The 19,154-nt window shown below is 43.5% G+C and overlaps 1 protein-coding gene across 1 annotated transcript; it reads right to left on the reverse strand.

Moving 5' to 3' along the window:
• Nucleotides 1-8,996: 8,996 nt before the first annotated feature.
• On the reverse strand, nucleotides 8,997-18,629 carry LOC132765216 (butyrophilin subfamily 1 member A1-like). Its single transcript, XM_060759446.2, has 4 exons — nucleotides 18,416-18,629; nucleotides 15,196-15,285; nucleotides 11,831-11,914; nucleotides 8,997-10,347 (listed from the first exon to the last, which is right to left on the reverse strand). Exons 1-4 carry the CDS (start codon nucleotides 18,495-18,497, stop codon nucleotides 9,824-9,826), a joined length of 780 nt encoding a protein of 259 aa, XP_060615429.2. The 5' UTR covers nucleotides 18,498-18,629; the 3' UTR covers nucleotides 8,997-9,823.
• Between the last annotated feature and the right edge of the window lie 525 nt (nucleotides 18,630-19,154).

Here is a 19,154-nt window from a genome sequence, read left to right on the forward strand (position 1 = left end):
GAGTCTGGATATGCACAATCAATGCAAAGTATATAACAAAACTAAAATATCTGTTTATTAACACACATAAATTGTACATACTACAAAACAGCATATAAGGGAAGGCTCCAAAACCAAACAATATATTTGCAACAACTTGCACTAGCACTCTAACTATATTAACATATGTATTGTTGAAGGCTTTCATGGCTGGAATCAATAGGTTCTTGTGAGTTTTTTCGGGCTATATGGCCATGTTCTAGAGGCATTTTCTCCTGACGTTTCGCCTGCATCTATGGCAAGCATCCTCAGAGGTAGTGAGGTCTGTTGGAAGTAGGACAATGGGTTTATATATCTGTGGAATGGCTGGGGTGGGGCAAAGAGCTCTTCTCTGCTGGAGCTGGGTGTGAATGTTTCAACTGACCACCTTCATTAGCATTTGAAGGCCTGGCTGAGCATGGGGGAATCTTTTGTTGAGAGGTGTTAAGTTGTGCTTGGTTGTTTCCTCTCTGCAGTTTTGCTGTTGTAATTTTTGAGTTTTTTAATACTGGTAGCCAGATTTTGTTCATTTTCATGGTCTCCTCCTTTCTGTTGAAATTGTCCACATGCTTGTGGATTTCAATGGCTTCTCTGTGTAGTCTGACATGGTGGTTGTGAGAGTGGTCCAGCATTTCTGTGTTCTCAAATAATATGCTGTGTCCAGGCTGGTACATCAGGTGCTCTGCTATGGCTGATTTCTCTGGTTGAAGTAGTCTGCAGTGCCTTTCATGTTCCTTGATTCGAGCTGCAAGACCAAGAACAAGCCACGAGAGTAAAGATGAAGATCCACCCAGAGGAAAAGTGTTCTTGCCATAAATCAAGGGAACCACTGACCGCATAGGGAAGCTGATGAGGAAACACAACATACAAACAATCTACAGACCCACCAAGAAAATTCAACAAATGTTACGTTCAGCAAAGGACAGGTGGGATCCTCTCACCTCTGCAGGAGTTTACCATATACCATGCAGCTGTGGACAAGTCTACATAGGGACCACCAAATGCAGCTTTGCCCAAACACGGATCAAGGAAAATGAAAGGCACTGCAGACTATTAGCCTGAAAAAACTCACAAGAACCTATATTAACATACTATATTAAAACAAGAAGAAAAACGAGAAAGAAATAACGTAAAACTGTCCAGGGAATGGTTACACAGTAGTTACCAAAATAGGATACTTTAAATATTTGATACATAATATTGAAAATTTGAGAGAAAGTATGTGATTACTTTCCCTAATATTGATATTTAATCCTACTATTGTAGTTAATCCTATTAATATAGGTATTCAAGTCCTAATTATATAGATATTCAGTCTGTTGGTAGATGTAAACTACTTTATATTTTATGCACTTTAGTGGTCAGATTTTAATATGAAGTAAATGTGTTTGATGAGAGTCTATTATGCCTTTTAACTAATTATTTTGTTCCTAATTAGTTATTATAATTTTATATTGATGTTGTTTATTTATAGGTTTTGATTTGGTTTGTTTATTTTCATTATGACAATGAATATTTGCCACTTTTCTGTTTGGAAACTGCCCTGAGTCCCTTCAGGGAGATAGGGCAGGTTATAAAAATATTGTTGTTGTTGTTGTTGTTGTTATTTATGATTCTCCAAATCTTACTATTGATAAGGTAAAGGTTTCCCTTTGATATTCTGTTTGGAAACCGCCCTGAGTCTCTTCAGGGAGATAGGGCAGGTTATAGAAAAGATTGTTGTTGTTGTTGTTGTTGTTAATGATTCTTCAAATCTTACTATTGATAATGTAAAGGTTTCCCTTTGATATTGTCTAGTCGCGTCAGACTCTGGGGGGTGGTTTTCATCTCTATTTGTAAGCCAAAGAGCCGGTGTTGTCTGTAGACACCTCCTAGGTCATGTGGCCAGTATGACTGCATAGAGTGCCATTACCTTCCCACCAAAGCAGTAGCTATTGATCTACTTATATTTGCATGTTTTCAAACTGCTAGGTTGGCAGAAGCTGGGGCTAACAGTGGGAGTTCACCCCATGCTGTGGATTTGAACCACTGACCTTCTGGTTAGCAAGTTCTGCAGCATAGTGTTTTAACCCGCTGCACCACCACAGCCCCTTACTATTGATAGGTAAAGGTAAAGGTTTTCCTTGACATTAAATCTAGTCCTGTCCAACTCTGGAGAGTGGTGCTCATCTTCATTTCTAAGCTGAAGAGCCGGGGTTGTCCATAGACACCTCCTAGGTCATGTGGCCAACATGACTGCATGGAGTGCAGTTACCTTCCTACAGAAGCAATACCAATTGATCTACTCACATTTGCATGTTTTCAGACTGTTAGGTTGGCAGAATCTGGGCCTAACAGTGGGAGCTCACACCACTCCCTGGATTTAAACTGCCGGCCTTTCAGTTAGTATATTCAGCAGCTCAGCAGTTTAACGTGTTGTGCCACCTGCCCCCCCCCCCCCCAAACTATTGTTAATTTCCTTTAAAAAAGTAATTACTGTTGGAATTTAACTTGATGTGACAGAAAGCTTTCAGTGGGGTATATTTTTGTATTTGTAGGTATATTTTAAAATAATAATAATACTTTATTTGGATTCTGCCTTATCTCCTTAAAGGGACTTGTAGTGGATTCCTGATAGATCAACAAAGTAAATTATCATCAACAAAAGATATTACAAATTCCTTGGATAATCATAATAAAAGCTAATAATGCAGCATTCTTTTGAAAGGTAGACAAATAAATGGGTTTTAGAGTGGCTCAAGCCTGAATTAAGATTGTTATAGTTTGAACACATCACGAGGAAACATGAGTCAGTGGAAAAAGGCAATAATGTTGGGAAAATTTGGAGGAAGTAAGAAAAGAGGAAGACCTCAATTAAGAAAGTCGTGGCTTTGGCTTTGCAACATCGGAAAACCATGATAAACAACAAAATCCTTTGAAAAGCATTTGTTCATAGAGTCAGCCTAAGTCAAAATGGTCTCGAAAGCGCCTAACAGTAATTCAAAATTACATGTTGAGATTTTTTTTAAAAGCAAGTTTGCAAGTTGTGGTGTTATCAGTTGTCATGGAACTTTATTAGCAGACAATTCAGTGACCTCGAAAGCTTACAATTATGCCAGGAATGGCTCTAGTAGGTTTAACTTTTGCAGAATTTTATTATTTTGTGGATTTGAGTAATATGTTGTCACTAGGAATCTCTAGGTCCTCTGACATGACTCTGCTAGATTATAAATCGGTGATTCCCAATCCTTCAACCTCCAGATGTTTTTGACTTCAGGTCTGATGAGCAATCAGTCCGAATCTTCTAAGGCTCCTTTTACACTGCCATATAAAATCCAGATTATCTGAACTGGATTATATAGCAGTATAGACTCATATAATCCAGTTTAAAGATGATAATGTGGATTATCAGCTTTGTAATCTGGATTATTTAGCAGTATAGAATGAACCTAAGAGTTGAAGTCCAAAATTAGCTGGAGGATCAAAGTTTGGGAACCATTACTGTAATTCCCATCAGCCACCCAGTGAGTTTCATAGCTCACAGAGGTCTTAAATCCAGATCTACCAAGTCCGATGATAACACCCTAAACTCCCAGTTTTCGTAACTCTAAAACTCTGATTTGGGTCAATTCTCATATCCTAAGCTATCTCACAAGCTGTTTGAAATCAACTTTTTAAAAATATGGCACATGCTATCCAAAGCATGGGCAAATTTGGGTCCTCCAGGTGTTTTGTACTTCAGCTTCCACAATTCCTAATGTCAGGGGAAAACCTTTACCTTTACTTATCGCTAAACTGTTATAGAACTTACTTACTTAGGCGATCCCTCGTTTTCCGAGTATGATGGTCCTCCAATGTTCTTGTGGGTCCGTAAGTGGCTGTGGAGCCCTATTCTTGCTCTGCACCTTCTTCCGCAGTGAGGGCATTGGTTTCCAGGTGGAAGGCGGTCCCGGTCGGGGTTGGCTTGACGCGCCTTCCTCCTAGCACGTTTCTCTCTTTCACCCTCCACTCGTGCCTCCTCGAATTCTGCAGCACTGCTGGTCACAGCCGACCTCCAGCTGGAGCGCTCAAGGGCCAGGGCTTCCCAGTTCTCAGTGTCTATGCCAGAGTTTTTAAGGTTGGCTTTGAGCCCATCTTTAAATCTCTTTTCCTGTCCACCGACATTCCGTTTTCCGTTGATAAGTTCGGAATAGAGCAACTGCTTTGGGAGACGGTGGTCAGGCATCCGGACAACGTGGCCAGCCCAGCGGAGTTGATGTTGGAGGACCATCGCTTCAATGCTGGTGGTCTTTGCTTCTTCCAGCACACTGACGTTTGTCCGCTTGTCTTCCCAGGAGATTTGCAGGATTTTCCGGAGGCAGCGCTGGTGGAATCGTTCCAGGAGTTGCATGTGACGTCTGTAGACAGTCCACGTCTCACAGGCGTATAGCAGGGTTGGGAGGACAATAGCTTTATAGACAAGCACCTTGGTCTCCCTACGGATGTCCCGGTCCTCAAACACTCTCTGCTTCATTCGGGAAAATGCTGCACTTGCGGAGCTCAGGCGGTGTTGTATTTCAGCGTCGATGTTGACTTTGGTGGAGAGGTGGCTGCCAAGGTAGCGGAAATGGTCAACATTTTCTAATGTTACACCATTAAGCTGTATCTCTGGCATTGGGGAGGAGTTGGCTGGTGACTGCTGGAAGAGCACTTTGGTTTTCTCAATGTTCAGTGACAGGCCAAGCTTCGTGTATGCTTCTGCGAAGGTGTTTAGAGTGGCTTGTAGATCTTCTTCTGTATGCGCACAGACGACATTGTCATCAGCATACTGGAGTTCTATAACAGATGTTGTTGTAACCTTGGTTTTGGCTTTCAGTCTGCTGAGGTTGAATAGCTTGCCATCTGTCCGATAGATGATTTCCACTCCGGTGGGAAGCTTCCCATCAACAAGGTGAAGTATCATTGCGATGAAGATGGAGAATAGAGTTGGGGCAATAACACATCCCTGTTTGACACCCGATTCCACCTTAAATGGGTCACTTTGGGAGCCATTGCTGTCCAAGACTGTTGCCATCATGTCATCGTGGAGGAGCCGCAGGATGTTCACAAATTTGTTAGGGCATCCGATTTTGTGGAGGATGGTCCAGAGAGCGCTGCGATTCACTGTGTCGAATGCCTTGGCAAGGTCGATGAATGCCATGTACAGAGGTTGGTTTTGTTCCCTGCATTTTTCTTGGAGCTGTCGTGCAGTGAAGATCATGTCCACGGTTCCTCTGGAGGGGCGGAAGCCGTTCTGGGATTCTGGGAGGGTGTCTTCTGAGAGGGGCAGGAGGCGGTTTGCAAGGATTCTTGCGAGGATTTTCCCAGCGGAGGTTAGAAGGGAGATACCTCGATAGTTTCCGCAGTCTGTTCTTTCCCCTTTTTTGAAGAGGGTGATGATGGTGGCATCCTTGAAGTCTGCTGGGATTTTCTCGGTCACCCACACTTTTTCTATGAGCTGGTGGAGTTGGTGTGTCAGCTCAGGTCCTCCCTCTTTGAAGATTTCAGCAGGGATCCCATCCGGTCCGCTGGCTTTGTTATTCTTCTGCTGGCTGATGGCATTGCTGGCTTCTTCCAAACTAGGCAGTGCTGCAAGCTCATCCCTGGTTTGTTGTTGCGGGATTTGTGAGAGGACCTCTTCGGCCACATTGGAGCTGCGGTTCAGGAGGCTTTGGTAGTGTTCTTTCCAACGTAGTGCAATTGAGTTTTGGTCCTTCAGGAGTTTGGTTCCATCTGATGAGCGTAGAGGCTGTATGCCATGGTTTCTTGGTCCGTAGATGACCTTTGTGGCTTTGAAAAATCCTTGAGCATTATGGGTATCTGCCAGGTGTTGTATTTCTTCAGCCTTCTTTGTCCACCAGATGTTCTTGAGTTCTCTTGTCCTTCTTTGGACCTCGGCTTTTGCACTAGCGTAGATCTTTTTCTTAGCAGCACAGTTGATGTTTCTCTGCCATGTTTGGAAGGCTTTCCTTTTCTTGTCAATTAGCTGTTGGATCTCGATGTCGTTTTCATCAAACCAGTCTTGATGTTTCTTGGCTTGGTATCCAATAGTTTCTTCGCAGGCTTGGATGATGGAGGTCTTCAGTTTGTTCCAATGTTCCTCAACATTTTCGGGGTGTTCTGTGGGTAGATGGTTCTTGAGTGCTGTTTGGAGATGGGCTCGTCTGGAGGGCTCCTGAAGGGCTTGGGTGTTCATTTTGCGCCTTGTCTTTCTGCCTTGGAGTCTGCGCTTGGGAGCGATCTTGATGGCCATCGAGGATCGGATTAGCCTGTGGTCAGTCCAGCAGTCGTCAGCACCTGTCATGGCTCTTGTGAGGAGCACGTCACGGCGGTCTCTGGCACGTGTGATTACATAGTCTAAGAGGTGCCAATGCTTTGACCGGGGGTGCTTCCATGATGTCTTGAACTTGTTTTTCTGGCGGAAGAGCGTGTTGGTGATGACAAGGTTGTGTTCCGCACATTTGGTGAGAAGCAGGATGCCATTCGGGTTGCTGTTTCCAACCCCGTCTTTTCCTATGGTTCCTGGCCACAGGTCGAAGTCTCGCCCGACTCTTGCATTGAAGTCCCCCAGGAGGATGATTTTGTCCTCCTTAGGTATCCCCGATAGGACGGTGTCCAGCTGACAGTAGAATTTCTCCTTGATGTCTTCGTCAGCATCTAGTGTTGGTGCATAGGCACTTATGATGGTTGCCCGTTGGTTTTTGGCAAGATTGATTCGGAGGGTTGAGAGACGTTCGTTGATGCCAGTGGGTGCTTCGGACAGATGTTTCACCAGATCATTTCTGATGGCAAAGCCGACTCCGTGCATTCTTTGGTCTTCTTCAGGCAGTCCCTTCCAGAAGAAGGTGTAGCCTCCTTTTTCTTCCTTCAGCTGTCCCTCCCCTGCTCTCCGGGTCTCCTGAAGGGCTGCTATGTCGATGTTGAAGCGTCCCAGCTCCCTTGCAATGATGGCAGTTCTGCGTTCGGGGCGTTCACTGCCACTGTTGTCCATCAGAGTCCGTACGTTCCACGTACCAAAGTTCATTTTTCTTTTTTGGCCGCAGGGTGGTGACCCCACTGGACGCGGCAGTCCAGTCAGGGATGAGAGAGGCAGACTATGTTTAGGGCACCTTTTCTAGCCCCCTCCCCATGTGGGGTGAGCAGAGTGGATCCTCAAAAGGGCTGCTCAGTCGCGGATACAGCTGCCGAACTACTCAACTGCCTCGGTCCTTGAGGTAGAACGACTGAGTCCATACCCACCGCCCATGTGCCAGTCTGTGACTAGGGGCTTCCAGATTTCACAGTCCTGCCCCCGTCGCCACTCGCTAATCGCCATGGGACTTTGGTTGGTTGGTTTTTATTTTCTTTGGAAGACGCCTGTGCGTGGGTTTTTTTAATGTGTGGAGGTCAGTGCACAACTGATCAACACACAGTCTTCACAGAGTGAGGTTCCACTGGTGATGTAGTTTAACACAATGACCGTGGCTTCTCAGTCTGTTGCAGCCTTCTTCCGCCTTCGCAGCCGTTGTAACATGGGCCATGCTATCCTCCGCCTGCTCCGCCGTTGAGGTCTTTGGGTCTTCGGACTGTTCTTGGTCTGGGACCTCCCCCGCAGCCACTCCTGGGAGCGCACGACTCCAGTTGCTGTGCCTACAGGTTCATCGGAACACGCAAGCCCCCTCACCACGGCAAGGTGACAGTCCGTCGAGGGGGTGTTATAGAACTATTACAGATGCAAAAAAATAAGGCCACTTCTAGACTGCCTTATATCCCAGAATCTGATCCCAGTCTTTTTTCTTATCCCAGATTATATGGCAGTGGAGACTCATATAATCCAGTCCAAAGCAGATGATCTAGAATCAGATTCTGGGATATAGTGCAGTGTCGATACATCTTAAGTTGACTCAAGACACAAAGCAAGGTACAGGAGGTGATGCCATTCATGTGGATTGGAAAAACATGCACATGATGCTCTTAAAGCACCAGTCTGGCAAAGATGTGGTAGAAAGCATCCTCCATCAACTAACCTTATGAGACTGGCAGGAGTGGATTTGGAATTGGAATAATCTGGAATAAAGGGGTGGTAGAGCCAACTACACTGCAATATAAAATCCAGTTTATATGCTTTGAACTGGATTATATGCCAGTGTAGACTCATAATCCAGTTCAAAGCAGATAATGTGAATTATCTGCTTTGACAATATGGATTATATGGCCATATAAATCCAGTCTTAGTGAGTCCCGAAGGTCTAGAGACAATAGACAACTTGCCCAGCTTTATGTGTATTTTATTTATTTCTTAACTTTATTTCTACGCTGTCTTTCTTCCAATGAGGATTTAAGGCAGCTTGCAATAACAGGACACGACCCAATCAATGTAAAAATATGGCAAATACAAAAATTTAAAAACAATTAAAAAAACAATTAAAGATTTGTGTCATGGATACAGATTAAAGTACAGTTAGTTATGATACAATAAAAATATTCATACAATTAAACTTACATTTAGAACTAAATATACTCCCCAACCCCCAATATTTCCCCACCAGTGTGCCCCTCATCCTCATTTATTTATTTATTTACCATACTTGTATCCCACCTTTCTTAACCTGGAAGGGGACTCAATCCGGCCTTAGAAAGGCAACAATTCAACGCCGCATGTATACATACATCAATGGATAAACAAACATTAAAACCATCCAATTAAAACATAACAATTAAAACAACAATTAAAATCACATAGTCCAGGTCATAGTCTGGGGCATCATTAAAATTAATTTACAATCTCTTATTGCCTTGCTCCCATTATCCCCTGATTCCAGAGTCAAGCTTTTAGTTTTTACCCCTGAAAGCTAGGAGGGAGGATGCCCTTCTAATTTCACTGGGGAGGGAGTTCCATAGACAAGGGGCCACTACTGAGGAGGCCCTTCCTCTTGTTCCTACCAGTTGCGCTTGCAAGTGGGGTGGGACCGAGAAGAGAGCCTCCCCTGACAATTTTAGCCTCCAAGGTGGATCATAGAGGGAGATATGTCCAGACAGGTAAGCTGAGCTGGAACCATTTAGGGCTTTATAGGTTAAAGTGAGCACTTTGAATTATGCTCGGTAGCAGACCGACAGCCAATGGAGCTGACACAAAAGTAGGGATGTCCTCTCTCTGTACACTGCTCTGGTGAACAGTCTGGCTGCCACCCATTGGACCATTTGAAGCTTCCAAACAGTCTTCAAGGGCAATCCCACATAGAGTGCATTGCAGTAATCTATTCGGGATGTCACTAGAGCATAGACTACCGTGGCCAAGTCTGACTTCCTAAGGTATGGGCACAACTTCCTCACAAGTTTTAATTGTGCAAAAGCTCCTCTTCAAGGCTGGAGGGAGGGAGGGAGGGAGGACTGAGGAGGGAAAGCACCTTGGAGAGCGGCAGCAAAAACCCACAGTGAAAATACTATGATATATATTAATATTTTTTAAAATCCACAAAACAGTGAGTCCATTAAACCTGAACCGCGAAGTAGTGAGGGAACATTGTATCGAGTATCTCCATGGCCAAAGCCACTTTTTAGGAACAAAGAATCAGCTGTGTTATTATCATCCTTTCCATTCTAGGATTCAAGCATAGCAATGCAGTGGAGATATGGAGGTGAAAGTGACCTTCTGAAAGCTTTTTGACTACATCTCCCATCATCCCTCACTAGAGCAGATGGGGGTTGTTTGCCAAAATGCATGGTGGCCCTCTGTTGCCCACTCCTCTTCAATGTGGATTGGCAGTCCATGAATGCTGCAAGATGCTCCAGTCTACAGAAGGACCAGTTTGGTGCCAATGGCAATGTCTCAGGGATGTAGGACAAGTTCAGTTCCGTCCCACACACGGAACCAAGGTAAGATTGTTTCCCCAGAAAATGGGGCTGAAGAGAAAGTGTAGATGGAAGATTTGGTTTCGGGATTGAAAAATTCCACCTTTCCGTTGTCATAGTCCAGAAAGACCCGAATCATCCGTGGCTTCTTGTCAAAGGAAAGTGGGGTGTGTTGGGGGGCTGTGAAAGCTAAATAATTACCCAGTCCCCAGTATTCCCCAATGCCCCAGATGCCTTCTGTGGTGCTATAATCAGGCAACCCTTTTCTTTTCAGTGACTGCTTGGCGACCCCCGCGGCCCACTCCCCATTGCCCTTCACTTCAACCTCCCAGCAGTGTTTTCCTGAGGTGAAACCTTTTTGGCCCAGGACCCAAACTTGCTGGTCAAATCGTTCAGTATTGTTGGGACGAGGCTGCTCTTCTGATCCCCATTTGGCACTTCTCTGATCTGGAGAGATGATGATCCGTCGATGAGCAGTATTGGGGTCCAGACGTACACCTTCTATAAGAGAAAGGAAAGATGGTTACGCTTACATCTAGCATGTACTGTTTCCCTTATTCTTGCTTTATTCTCACTCCGGCCATGTAAGGTAGATCAGGTTATCATAGAATCATGGAGTTGGAAAAGACCCAAGGGACCACTCAGTCTAATCCCATTCTGCCACGCAGGAAAACACAACTCAAGCATTCCCAACAAATAGACATCCATCCAGCCTCTGTTTTAAAACTTCCAGAGGAGACGATACCAGCATAATCCTAGGCAGCATGTTCCACGTCAAACAGCTCTTACCATCAAGAAGTTCTTCCTAATGCTTAGGTAGAATTTGTTTTTTTGCGGAGCGGTTCCAAGATACTTTTTGCACAACTATAAATACAATTTGAAAGCTGTTTCTCCATTGTTTCCCATTTTACCTTAGCAACTGACCTTTAGAGGCATATGGCCCCTATGTAAAACTAGAAATTATCTTTGGTTGTTATGGCTTCGAATCTGCCTATTATTGATACTTTATTAATTGATCTGACGAATCCATTGCGCTGTGTCCTAGCCTCTAGAGAAGCAAGCTTGCCCCCTCTCAGGCCCTTTCCACACAGTTGGATAAAATCCATATTGAACTGGACTATATGGCAGTGTGGACTCAGATACTCCAGTTGAAAGCAGTTATTGTGGATTATCTGCCTTGATATTCTGGGTTATATGGCTGTGTAGAAGGGCCCAGGGACTATTCCTTCCCTTAGAATCATATAATCATAAAAGAATAGAATAATAATAATAATAATAATAATAATAATATATTTTTATTTATATTCCATCCTATCTCCCCAAGGGGATCCAGGGTGGATTCCAACAAACAAAAAGTCAAACATTCAATGTCTGATAAAACCATAAACATAAATATAAGAACAGACCATGCTGAACCCAACATAAACTAACATATACCAAAATTAACCCACATATACCAAAACAGACCCACATAAAAGACCAAATTATAACATGCAACTTAAAATTAAAACTAAATTAATTTTGGAGTCCTCATGGACAACAAGTTAAACATGAGCCAACAATGTGATCTACTAACATTTGCATGTTTTCAAACTGCTAGGTTGGCAGAAGCTGGGGCTAACAATGAAAGCTCACCCAGTTTGTGGATTTGAACTGCCGACCTTTCAGTCAGCAAGTCCCACAGCTCAGTGGTTTCACCCACTGTGCTACCGCAGCCCCTATAGCTGGTTTCATACCCTTGGCCTAAATATGTTATTTATAGCTCCCATTGCCTGACAAACTGGCATTCCAAAAATCAAACCTAACCAGTTTTTCTTGCTTTCATGACAGGTCTAGAGTGATTTGACCTACCAAGACATTTGAGCAGTGTCCTCTTACTCTGCTCTATGACCAGGGTCAATTAGACTGGTCTAGAAAGGCTGCCATGGTCAAAGGAATGCATGTTAATAGAAGGAGTTGATGTACAGAAGAAAGTTCAAGTTACCTGTTGAACTGCCTGGGATCCATTCACATGAGTTAGGGGAAGGCAATGGGCAGGAACTGGCAGATGCGTTTCTCACCTGGAAAACTTTCCAAAAGTGTTGATGTTAGGACATGAACCTTAATATAGAATCATAGAATCATAGAATCAAAGAGTTGGAAGAGACCTCATGGGCCATCCAGTCCAACCCCCTGCCAAGAAGCAGGAATATTGCATTCAAAACACCCCTGACAGATGGCCATCCAGCCTCTGCTTAAAAGCTTCCAAAGAAGGAGCCTCCACCACACTCCAGGGCAGAGAGTTCCACTGCTGAACGGCTCTCACAGTCAGGAAGTTCTTCCTCATGTTCAGATGGAATCTCCTCTCTTGTAGTTTGAAGCCATTGTTCCACGTCCTAGTCTCCAGGGAAGCAGAAAACAAGCTTGCTCCCTCCTCCCTGTGGCTTCCTCTCACATATTTTATACATGGCTATCATATCCCCTCTCAGCCTTCTCTTCTTCAGGCTAAACATGCCCAGTTCCCTAAGCCGCTCCTCATAGGGCTTGTTCTCCAGACCCTTTATCATTTTAGTCGCTCTCCTCTGGACACATTCCAGCTTGTCAATATTGTGCCCAGAATTGGACACAATATTCCAGATGTGGTCTAACCAAAGCAGAATAGAGGGGTAGCATTACTTCCCTAGATCTAGACACTATGCTCCTATTAATGCAGGCCAAAATCCCATTGGCTTTTTTTGCCGCCACATCACATTGTTGGCTCATGTTTAACTTGTTGTCCATGAGGACTCCAAGATCTTTTTCACACGTACTGCTCTCAAGCCAGGCATTGTCCCCCATTCTGTATCTTTGCATTTCGTTTTTCCTGCCAAAATTGAGTATCTTGCATTTGTCACTGTTGAACTTCATTTTGTTAGTTTTGGCCATTCATCTCTCTAATCTGTCAAGATCACTTTGAATCCTGCTCCTGTCCTCTGGAGTATTGGCTATCCCTCCCAATTTGGTGTCGTCTGCAAACTTGATGATCCTGCCTTCTAGCCCTTCATCTAAGTCATTAATAAAGATGTTGAACAGAACCGGGCCCAGGACGGAACCCTGCGGCACTCCGCTCGTCACTTCTTTCCAGGATGAAGAGGAAGCATTGGTGAGCACCCTCTGGGTTCGTCCATTTAACCAATTCCAGATCCACCTCACCGTAGTTTTGCCTAGCCCACATTGGACTAGTTTCCTTGCCAGAAGGTCATGGGGGACCTTGTCGAAGGCCTTACTGAAATCCAGGTTGCTTTCCAATGTTTGCTTTCCAATGTTTCAGGGACTGGCTAAATCTGTGCCCCTTTGGTTCTATTGTTTCTTTCTTTTCCAACAGGGACTACTAGCCAAGGGCTTTGAGTAAAGCATTCCTCTACAAAAGGCTTTTCCAATCTAGCATTCTCCTAAAGTGTTGAAGTGCAATTCCTAACATGCTCTGTCATTTTAGCAAAGGGACACACCTATGCTGAAACCATTGAGCAGGAGTATGCAAAGATCTTGGCAGCTGTGGGCTGAACGTCTGCTTCTGGGAAAACCCAGGGAAGAAGAAGTGGGAAAATTGAGGGTGCCTCTGTATTGTAGAATTAATACACTTTAAATGCCATTGCTCAATGTTGTGGAATCCCGGAAGTTGTAGTTTGGGGAGGCACCAGCACTCTTTGGCAGAGCAAAACCTTGTAAAGCTCCCAGGATTTCATAGCACTGAGCCATGGTAATTGAAGTGCTGTCAAGCTGTGTTACTTCTACAATGTAGATACATCCTTAGACAGGACTGCAGCCACTTTAGTTATTTACTAGCTGTACCTGCCACATGTTACTGTGGCCAACCTTCCCTCCCTCTTTCTCCTTCCTTCCTTCCTTCCTTCCTTCTTTCCTTACCCCCCACCTTTTCTTTCCCTTCCTCTTTCTCCTCTTTCTTCTTTTTCTACCCGGTAATTATTGGACTGCAACACCCAGCAGTCCTCCTGATCAATCTATCTACCTACCTGCCTATCTCTATCTAATCTATCTATCCGGAGGATTGCTGGGAGTTGCAGACCAGGAATAGGAAATTGGAAATATGCAGGAATTGGGATGCTCTCAAAGAAATCCAGGGAGAAGAAAGCTTGCATCTTTGAAGCAGTGCATTTGGATCATCCCTCTCTCCTAAAGGGCCTGGTCTAGGGGATGCTGGGAGCTGTAGTCCGGAAAAGAGTGTGGATATGCTATTGTATGTTTTGTTTGCCGGGGAGCCATTTTTGCACATGTGCTGTATCATCTTTTTTGCTTTTTTGGATTTTAAGCCCCTTCTGCTGTGTTTTTTCAGTGTTTTTATGAGTGATGGTCACTCATTGGCCTGATAAGTGTATTGTGTCCAAATTTGGTGTCAATTCATCCAGTGGTTTTTGAGTTATGTTAATTCCACAAACGAACATGACATTTTTATTTATGTAGATTTACCTTATTTATATCCCACCTTTGTCTACCCCAAGGGGGAGTCAAGGCGGTTTACCAGTGGCACTTATGTAGTGCCTTAAAACATACAATATTGACTTAAAATAAATTGGATTAAAATTAAAATTAATACATATTAAACATAATAAAATACACTCCAGTGTTAAAAACACGCCATCCATGGATCAGAGCCTAAGGCCATTTCGAAGACAATTGCACATTATTCCACATTAAAGTTATTTCACTGCATTAGTTTTCAAAAGCCTGCTTCCAGAGCCAGTTCTTTCCTGTCCTTCCAAAGGCTAGGAGGGAGGGAACTGATCTAATATTGCTTGGGAGGGAGTTCCAGAGCCGAGGAGCCACCACTGAGAAGGCCCTGCCTCTTGTCCCCACCAGCCGCGCTTGCAAAGAAGGTGGGACCGAGAGCAGGGCCTCCCCAGACATTCTTAATCTCCAGGAGTGTTCATAGGGGAGATACGTTCAGACAGAAAGGCTGAGCTGGAACTGTTTTAACTTTATTTAAAAACAACGGGTAAAGAGGCCATGGCAGACCCTTAAAAAGAACCATAATATTCCCCTTTTGATGTGGCATCTTAAACACTGATGCTGTCCTTTTTCTTCTCCTGCTTTTCAAACCAGTTTGACATCTAGGTCATACTTTCTTTGATTTTACAAATCACAGAATTTCATGAGCTCTAAACTGCTTTGGCACTTTGAACTCATTTTGCAGACATTGAAGTAAGATAAAGACAAAAGGGGAAAGTGGAAGGAAGATAGAAAAGGTAGGACATGTTGTCATCAGCTGGAAAAGTGGGGTGGCAGCAGATTGATTAGGACTGTCCTGGAAGGTATGATGTTTGGAAAAGGTGGGCCAAACCTACAACATATAAGAATCTGATAGAAACTTACCTATTATAAGAGTAATTAGAGCCACATTCAGAGCAAGGCTTCCAATCAGGAAAGCGACTGTAGTGATTTTGCAGCATTTGGAAGATGAATCTGTACAAAATAAATTTAAATGGTAAATATCATTTTAAACCAGAGGTTCCCAACCTTTTTTTGACCAGGGACCACTCTGACCAGGGACCACTCCCCAACATTAGTACCAAAAGGGTTACAAATCGGTTTTTGGTCAACTTTAGATTCGGTTTGGTTATGTGGGGTGCTGATTCAGAAAACTGCATTGGCTACACCACATTAGCTCTAATTTCTGATACAGAACGTATGCCATCTAGTAGTTGCCATTTGCTCGCCCACAGAAAACCATATTAAAAAATCTAGAGCTGGTGTGATGTAATCTTTTGTGGGTAGTCAGCCTCTCCCCTCTTGACATCCCAGTTCCCTCGGCACTATAAGAGGGTTTCGTGAGACCAGTTGTCTCATTGCCACATGAATTTAAGGCAACAGTGTAATAATGGTGAGGCTGCAGACCATATTTTCATTCTCGTGGACCACAGGTTGGAAACCACTGTTTTAAACCAAGGTTGGGGAATAAAATCAGAGGATGGTTTTGTTTTACATTACTGCAGACCCCATTTATTTATTATTTATGCATCTTTTTCCATATTCAAGATCCAAGGGTGGCTATCTAGCCTGCAAATCACTACCTATTTGCTAGCAGCCTTGAACAAGATAAGTACAGTCACTGATCATTTACACTGAGAAAAAAAACAGTGCTAATTATGAAAAGACTAATGTCTTAGGCTATGATGTAATGGCAGGCATGACAAATTTCCAAAACAGATACTATACATTTCTTTTGGGGAACTTCCTCATTGCAGGTCTTTGCACTAGTCAGCATGAAGGTGGTTTTTTTGGTGTCATGCAAGCTTCTGGATTCAGCATTTCCTGGGGACACTCTTGTCTTAAAAATCTTTTTATTGAGTATAAGTTTTTACACATTGCTTATCTAGTTCGCATAACAGAGAATTTTAATCCTACTTGTACATTTACCTAAACTAATCCCTTCCTTCTTTCTCAGATATAGTGATACATAGGCCCTTCTACATTGCTATACAAAATCCAGGTTATCTGCTTTGAACTGGATTATATGGCAGTGTAGAAAAGGCCTAAGTCTACACTGACATATAATCCAGTTCAAAACAGATAATCTGGATTATATATGGCAGTGAGAAGGTACCTAAAATGTATGTTTAAACATAAGAAATGCTGAAAAGTTTTCAAAACTTGAGTTGCCACCTTGTTCTTCAGAGGCATGTTAAGTGCGCCATTATGCATTATCCAACTTCTCATACTATATATAAGATCTCTCCTTCTATTTTCTAGTTTCATTTGATTCTTGTAAATCTTCAAATCACAAAAGTAACTTCACATTCTTTTTTGGTTGGGTATAAGTTATAAAAGGTTTCCAGTAATTTAGAAAGGCCTCTGTTGATTTCTCTTTTGTAAAATATGATAGTCCATTTCTGGAGGGTTTTTGGGGGGGGGGGGGGATTTTTATAGCCCAGATTTCTCTTAACAATAAGACAGTCTTATAAAGATTTGACTGAAGGTGGGTGTGAGTCACACATGTGAGGTCTACAACAAAACATTTTAGGGTGGGGTATTCCTATTATTAGCTGGTCATGTTCTTGCCTAGAATGCCCCATTTCATCATTTTTATTACAGTAATCCTACAAAGACCACGATATAGACAATCAGATGAATCCCTTGAGAAAGACAGAGAAGATGGCACAACTAAAAATGCCCTTTAATTTATAGCCTCTGACTTTGCCATTCTTGCCAAGGGCAAGGAGAGAGCTGGTTGAGCTCCCTCTGTCAGTTCCAGCTCCCCATGTGGGGACATGAGAGAAGCCTCCCACAAGGATGGTAAAACATCAAACATCCAGGTGTCCCCTGGGCAATGTCCTTGCAGACGGCCAATTCTCTCACACCAGAAGTGACTTGTAGTTTCTCAAGTGCTCCTGACACACACACACACAAATCTATATTCTGTTTTTTTTAATCCTAAAAGTACACCTTGTTTTTGCCATTTTATATAAGGAATGCTATTTTCCTACACCATTGTACTAATGGGACTTGAGCATCCACAGATTTTGGTATCCACAGGGAGCCTGGAACCAAACCCAAGAGGATACAGTGGAACCACTTGTACTGATGAGGTGGTTGAATGATCTGACTTGAGAGTAAATCATGGTCAAATTATGTTTCTGAACTATAAATCTGAGAACTCACAGAGCCATGTTGGCTGCGATTCATACAGTTAACCCTCCTTTGTGGAGGAATAGAGAACTAAAAATCTCCTGAAAGATGCCGTCCAAGCTTCGTTTAAAGACCTCCAAAGAATGGGGAATTTACTATACTTCAAGGCAGTCTATTCCACTGTTGAACAGCTGTTACAGTGAAGAAGTTATTCCCAATGGTTAGAAGGAATCTCTATTCTTCTAATTTGGAGAAACAGAAAACTAGCCCTTAAGGTAGTTAAACTCAGCTGTGATTACAGTGCTCAGGACAGGGCTGTGCCATCAGGGCTCATAGACATTGTAGAATTGATGCAGTTTGACATCATTTTAATCGTCATGGCTCAAAACTATGGATTGATGAGAATTGTAATTTGGTGGGGGCACCAGCACTCTTTGCCAGAGAAGGCTATAGTCCTTCTAAAGTTACAGTTGCAATGATTCCCTCACATTGAGCCATGGCAGTTTAAGTGGAGTCAGTCTGCGTTAACTCTACAGTCTGGCATGTAGCCGGGGGGGGGGGGGGGGGGGTGGGGGGCTTAAGGGGCTTCACCCCCCCCCCCGAAATTCTCATGGTGGTTCACGAAAAGGCCTTACTGGTGCATTATTTAAACTGTTACGTTTATTCATATCATGATCTGATCACCATACTCAATATATCCCATATGCATGGGGGTATTGGGGGTAATGATACAAAAGGTTTGCTAGGCTAGACCCTCTTTCACTCAGACTCAGCCCCCCCCCCGAAACTCAGCCCCCCCACCCCCCCTGAAAAAATTTAGCCCCCCCCCCCCCCCCGAAACGAAATCCTGGCTACGGGCCTATCTACAGTGTCGATGCACCCTCAGCTTTCACTTAACTAAAACATATCCAGAGTTGTTTTCTCCAAACAGCCAGCCTAAAATCAACAGCAACCCCAATGCCAATACCTTGTGTCTCCTTTGGAGAGGGCTGCATATAGAGGTCCCTTCTTCTAGCTTCTATTGCCATATATCCGTCTTCATCCTCCATATCTCAAGGAAGGTTGTTTTCAAACAAATCTAGAGAGCAGCAGCTCTGGAAGGGAGTGGATCCGTGAATGCTAGCCTCTCTATCTTTGGACTGGATATTTAAACATTTCCCAGACTACGCAGCTCACAGACAAGTGTTTGCAAGTATGATGTAAAGCTGTAGAAAAGGGCAGCTCTTGAGTCTTCCTCAAATTACAATGCCATCTGAAGACACCCACATGTTTAGCAATGCATTCTTCCTCTCTCAGGTTTATGCTTGTGTTGCTTGCACAAGAAACCCTATGACATCTGAGAGACAGACACAGATCCAAAGTAGAAAGGTGTTGCATACCAAGAATCTTAAAGATAGGTTGTTGTAGGTTTTTCAGGCTATATGGCCATGTTCTAGAGGCATTCTCTTGACGTTTCACCTGCATCTATGGAAAGCATCCTCAGAGGTAATGAGGTCTTAAAGATACTTCCCTCTCTTTAACACTTGTTGATGAAATTGTTTCACACAATCGGGAACCACCTAAATGCTGGAAGAAGTCTCTCTTGTTGTTCATTCGTTCAGTCGTCTCCGACTCTTCGTGACCTCATGGACCAGCCCACGCCAGAGCTCCCTGTCGGCCGTTACCACCCCCAGCTCCCTCAAGGTCAGTCCAGTCACTTCAAGGAT

This window comes from Anolis sagrei, chromosome 2, assembly GCF_037176765.1.
Source record: "Anolis sagrei isolate rAnoSag1 chromosome 2, rAnoSag1.mat, whole genome shotgun sequence".
In the NCBI taxonomy this organism is placed as follows: Eukaryota; Metazoa; Chordata; class Lepidosauria; order Squamata; family Dactyloidae; genus Anolis; species Anolis sagrei.

Excerpts from the sequence above, each read along its gene's own strand:
- LOC132765216 (XM_060759446.2), bottom strand. The coding sequence starts at position 18,497 with ATGGAGGATGAAGACGGATATATGGCAATAGAAGCTAGAAGAAGGGAC. Across the intron at positions 15,286-18,415 it reads CTCTCCAAAGGAGACACAAG|ATTCATCTTCCAAATGCTGC; the intron begins GTATTGGCATTG and ends TATTTTGTACAG. Across the intron at positions 11,915-15,195 it reads TCTAATTACTCTTATAATAG|TTTTCCAGGTGAGAAACGCA; the intron begins GTAAGTTTCTAT and ends ACTTTTGGAAAG.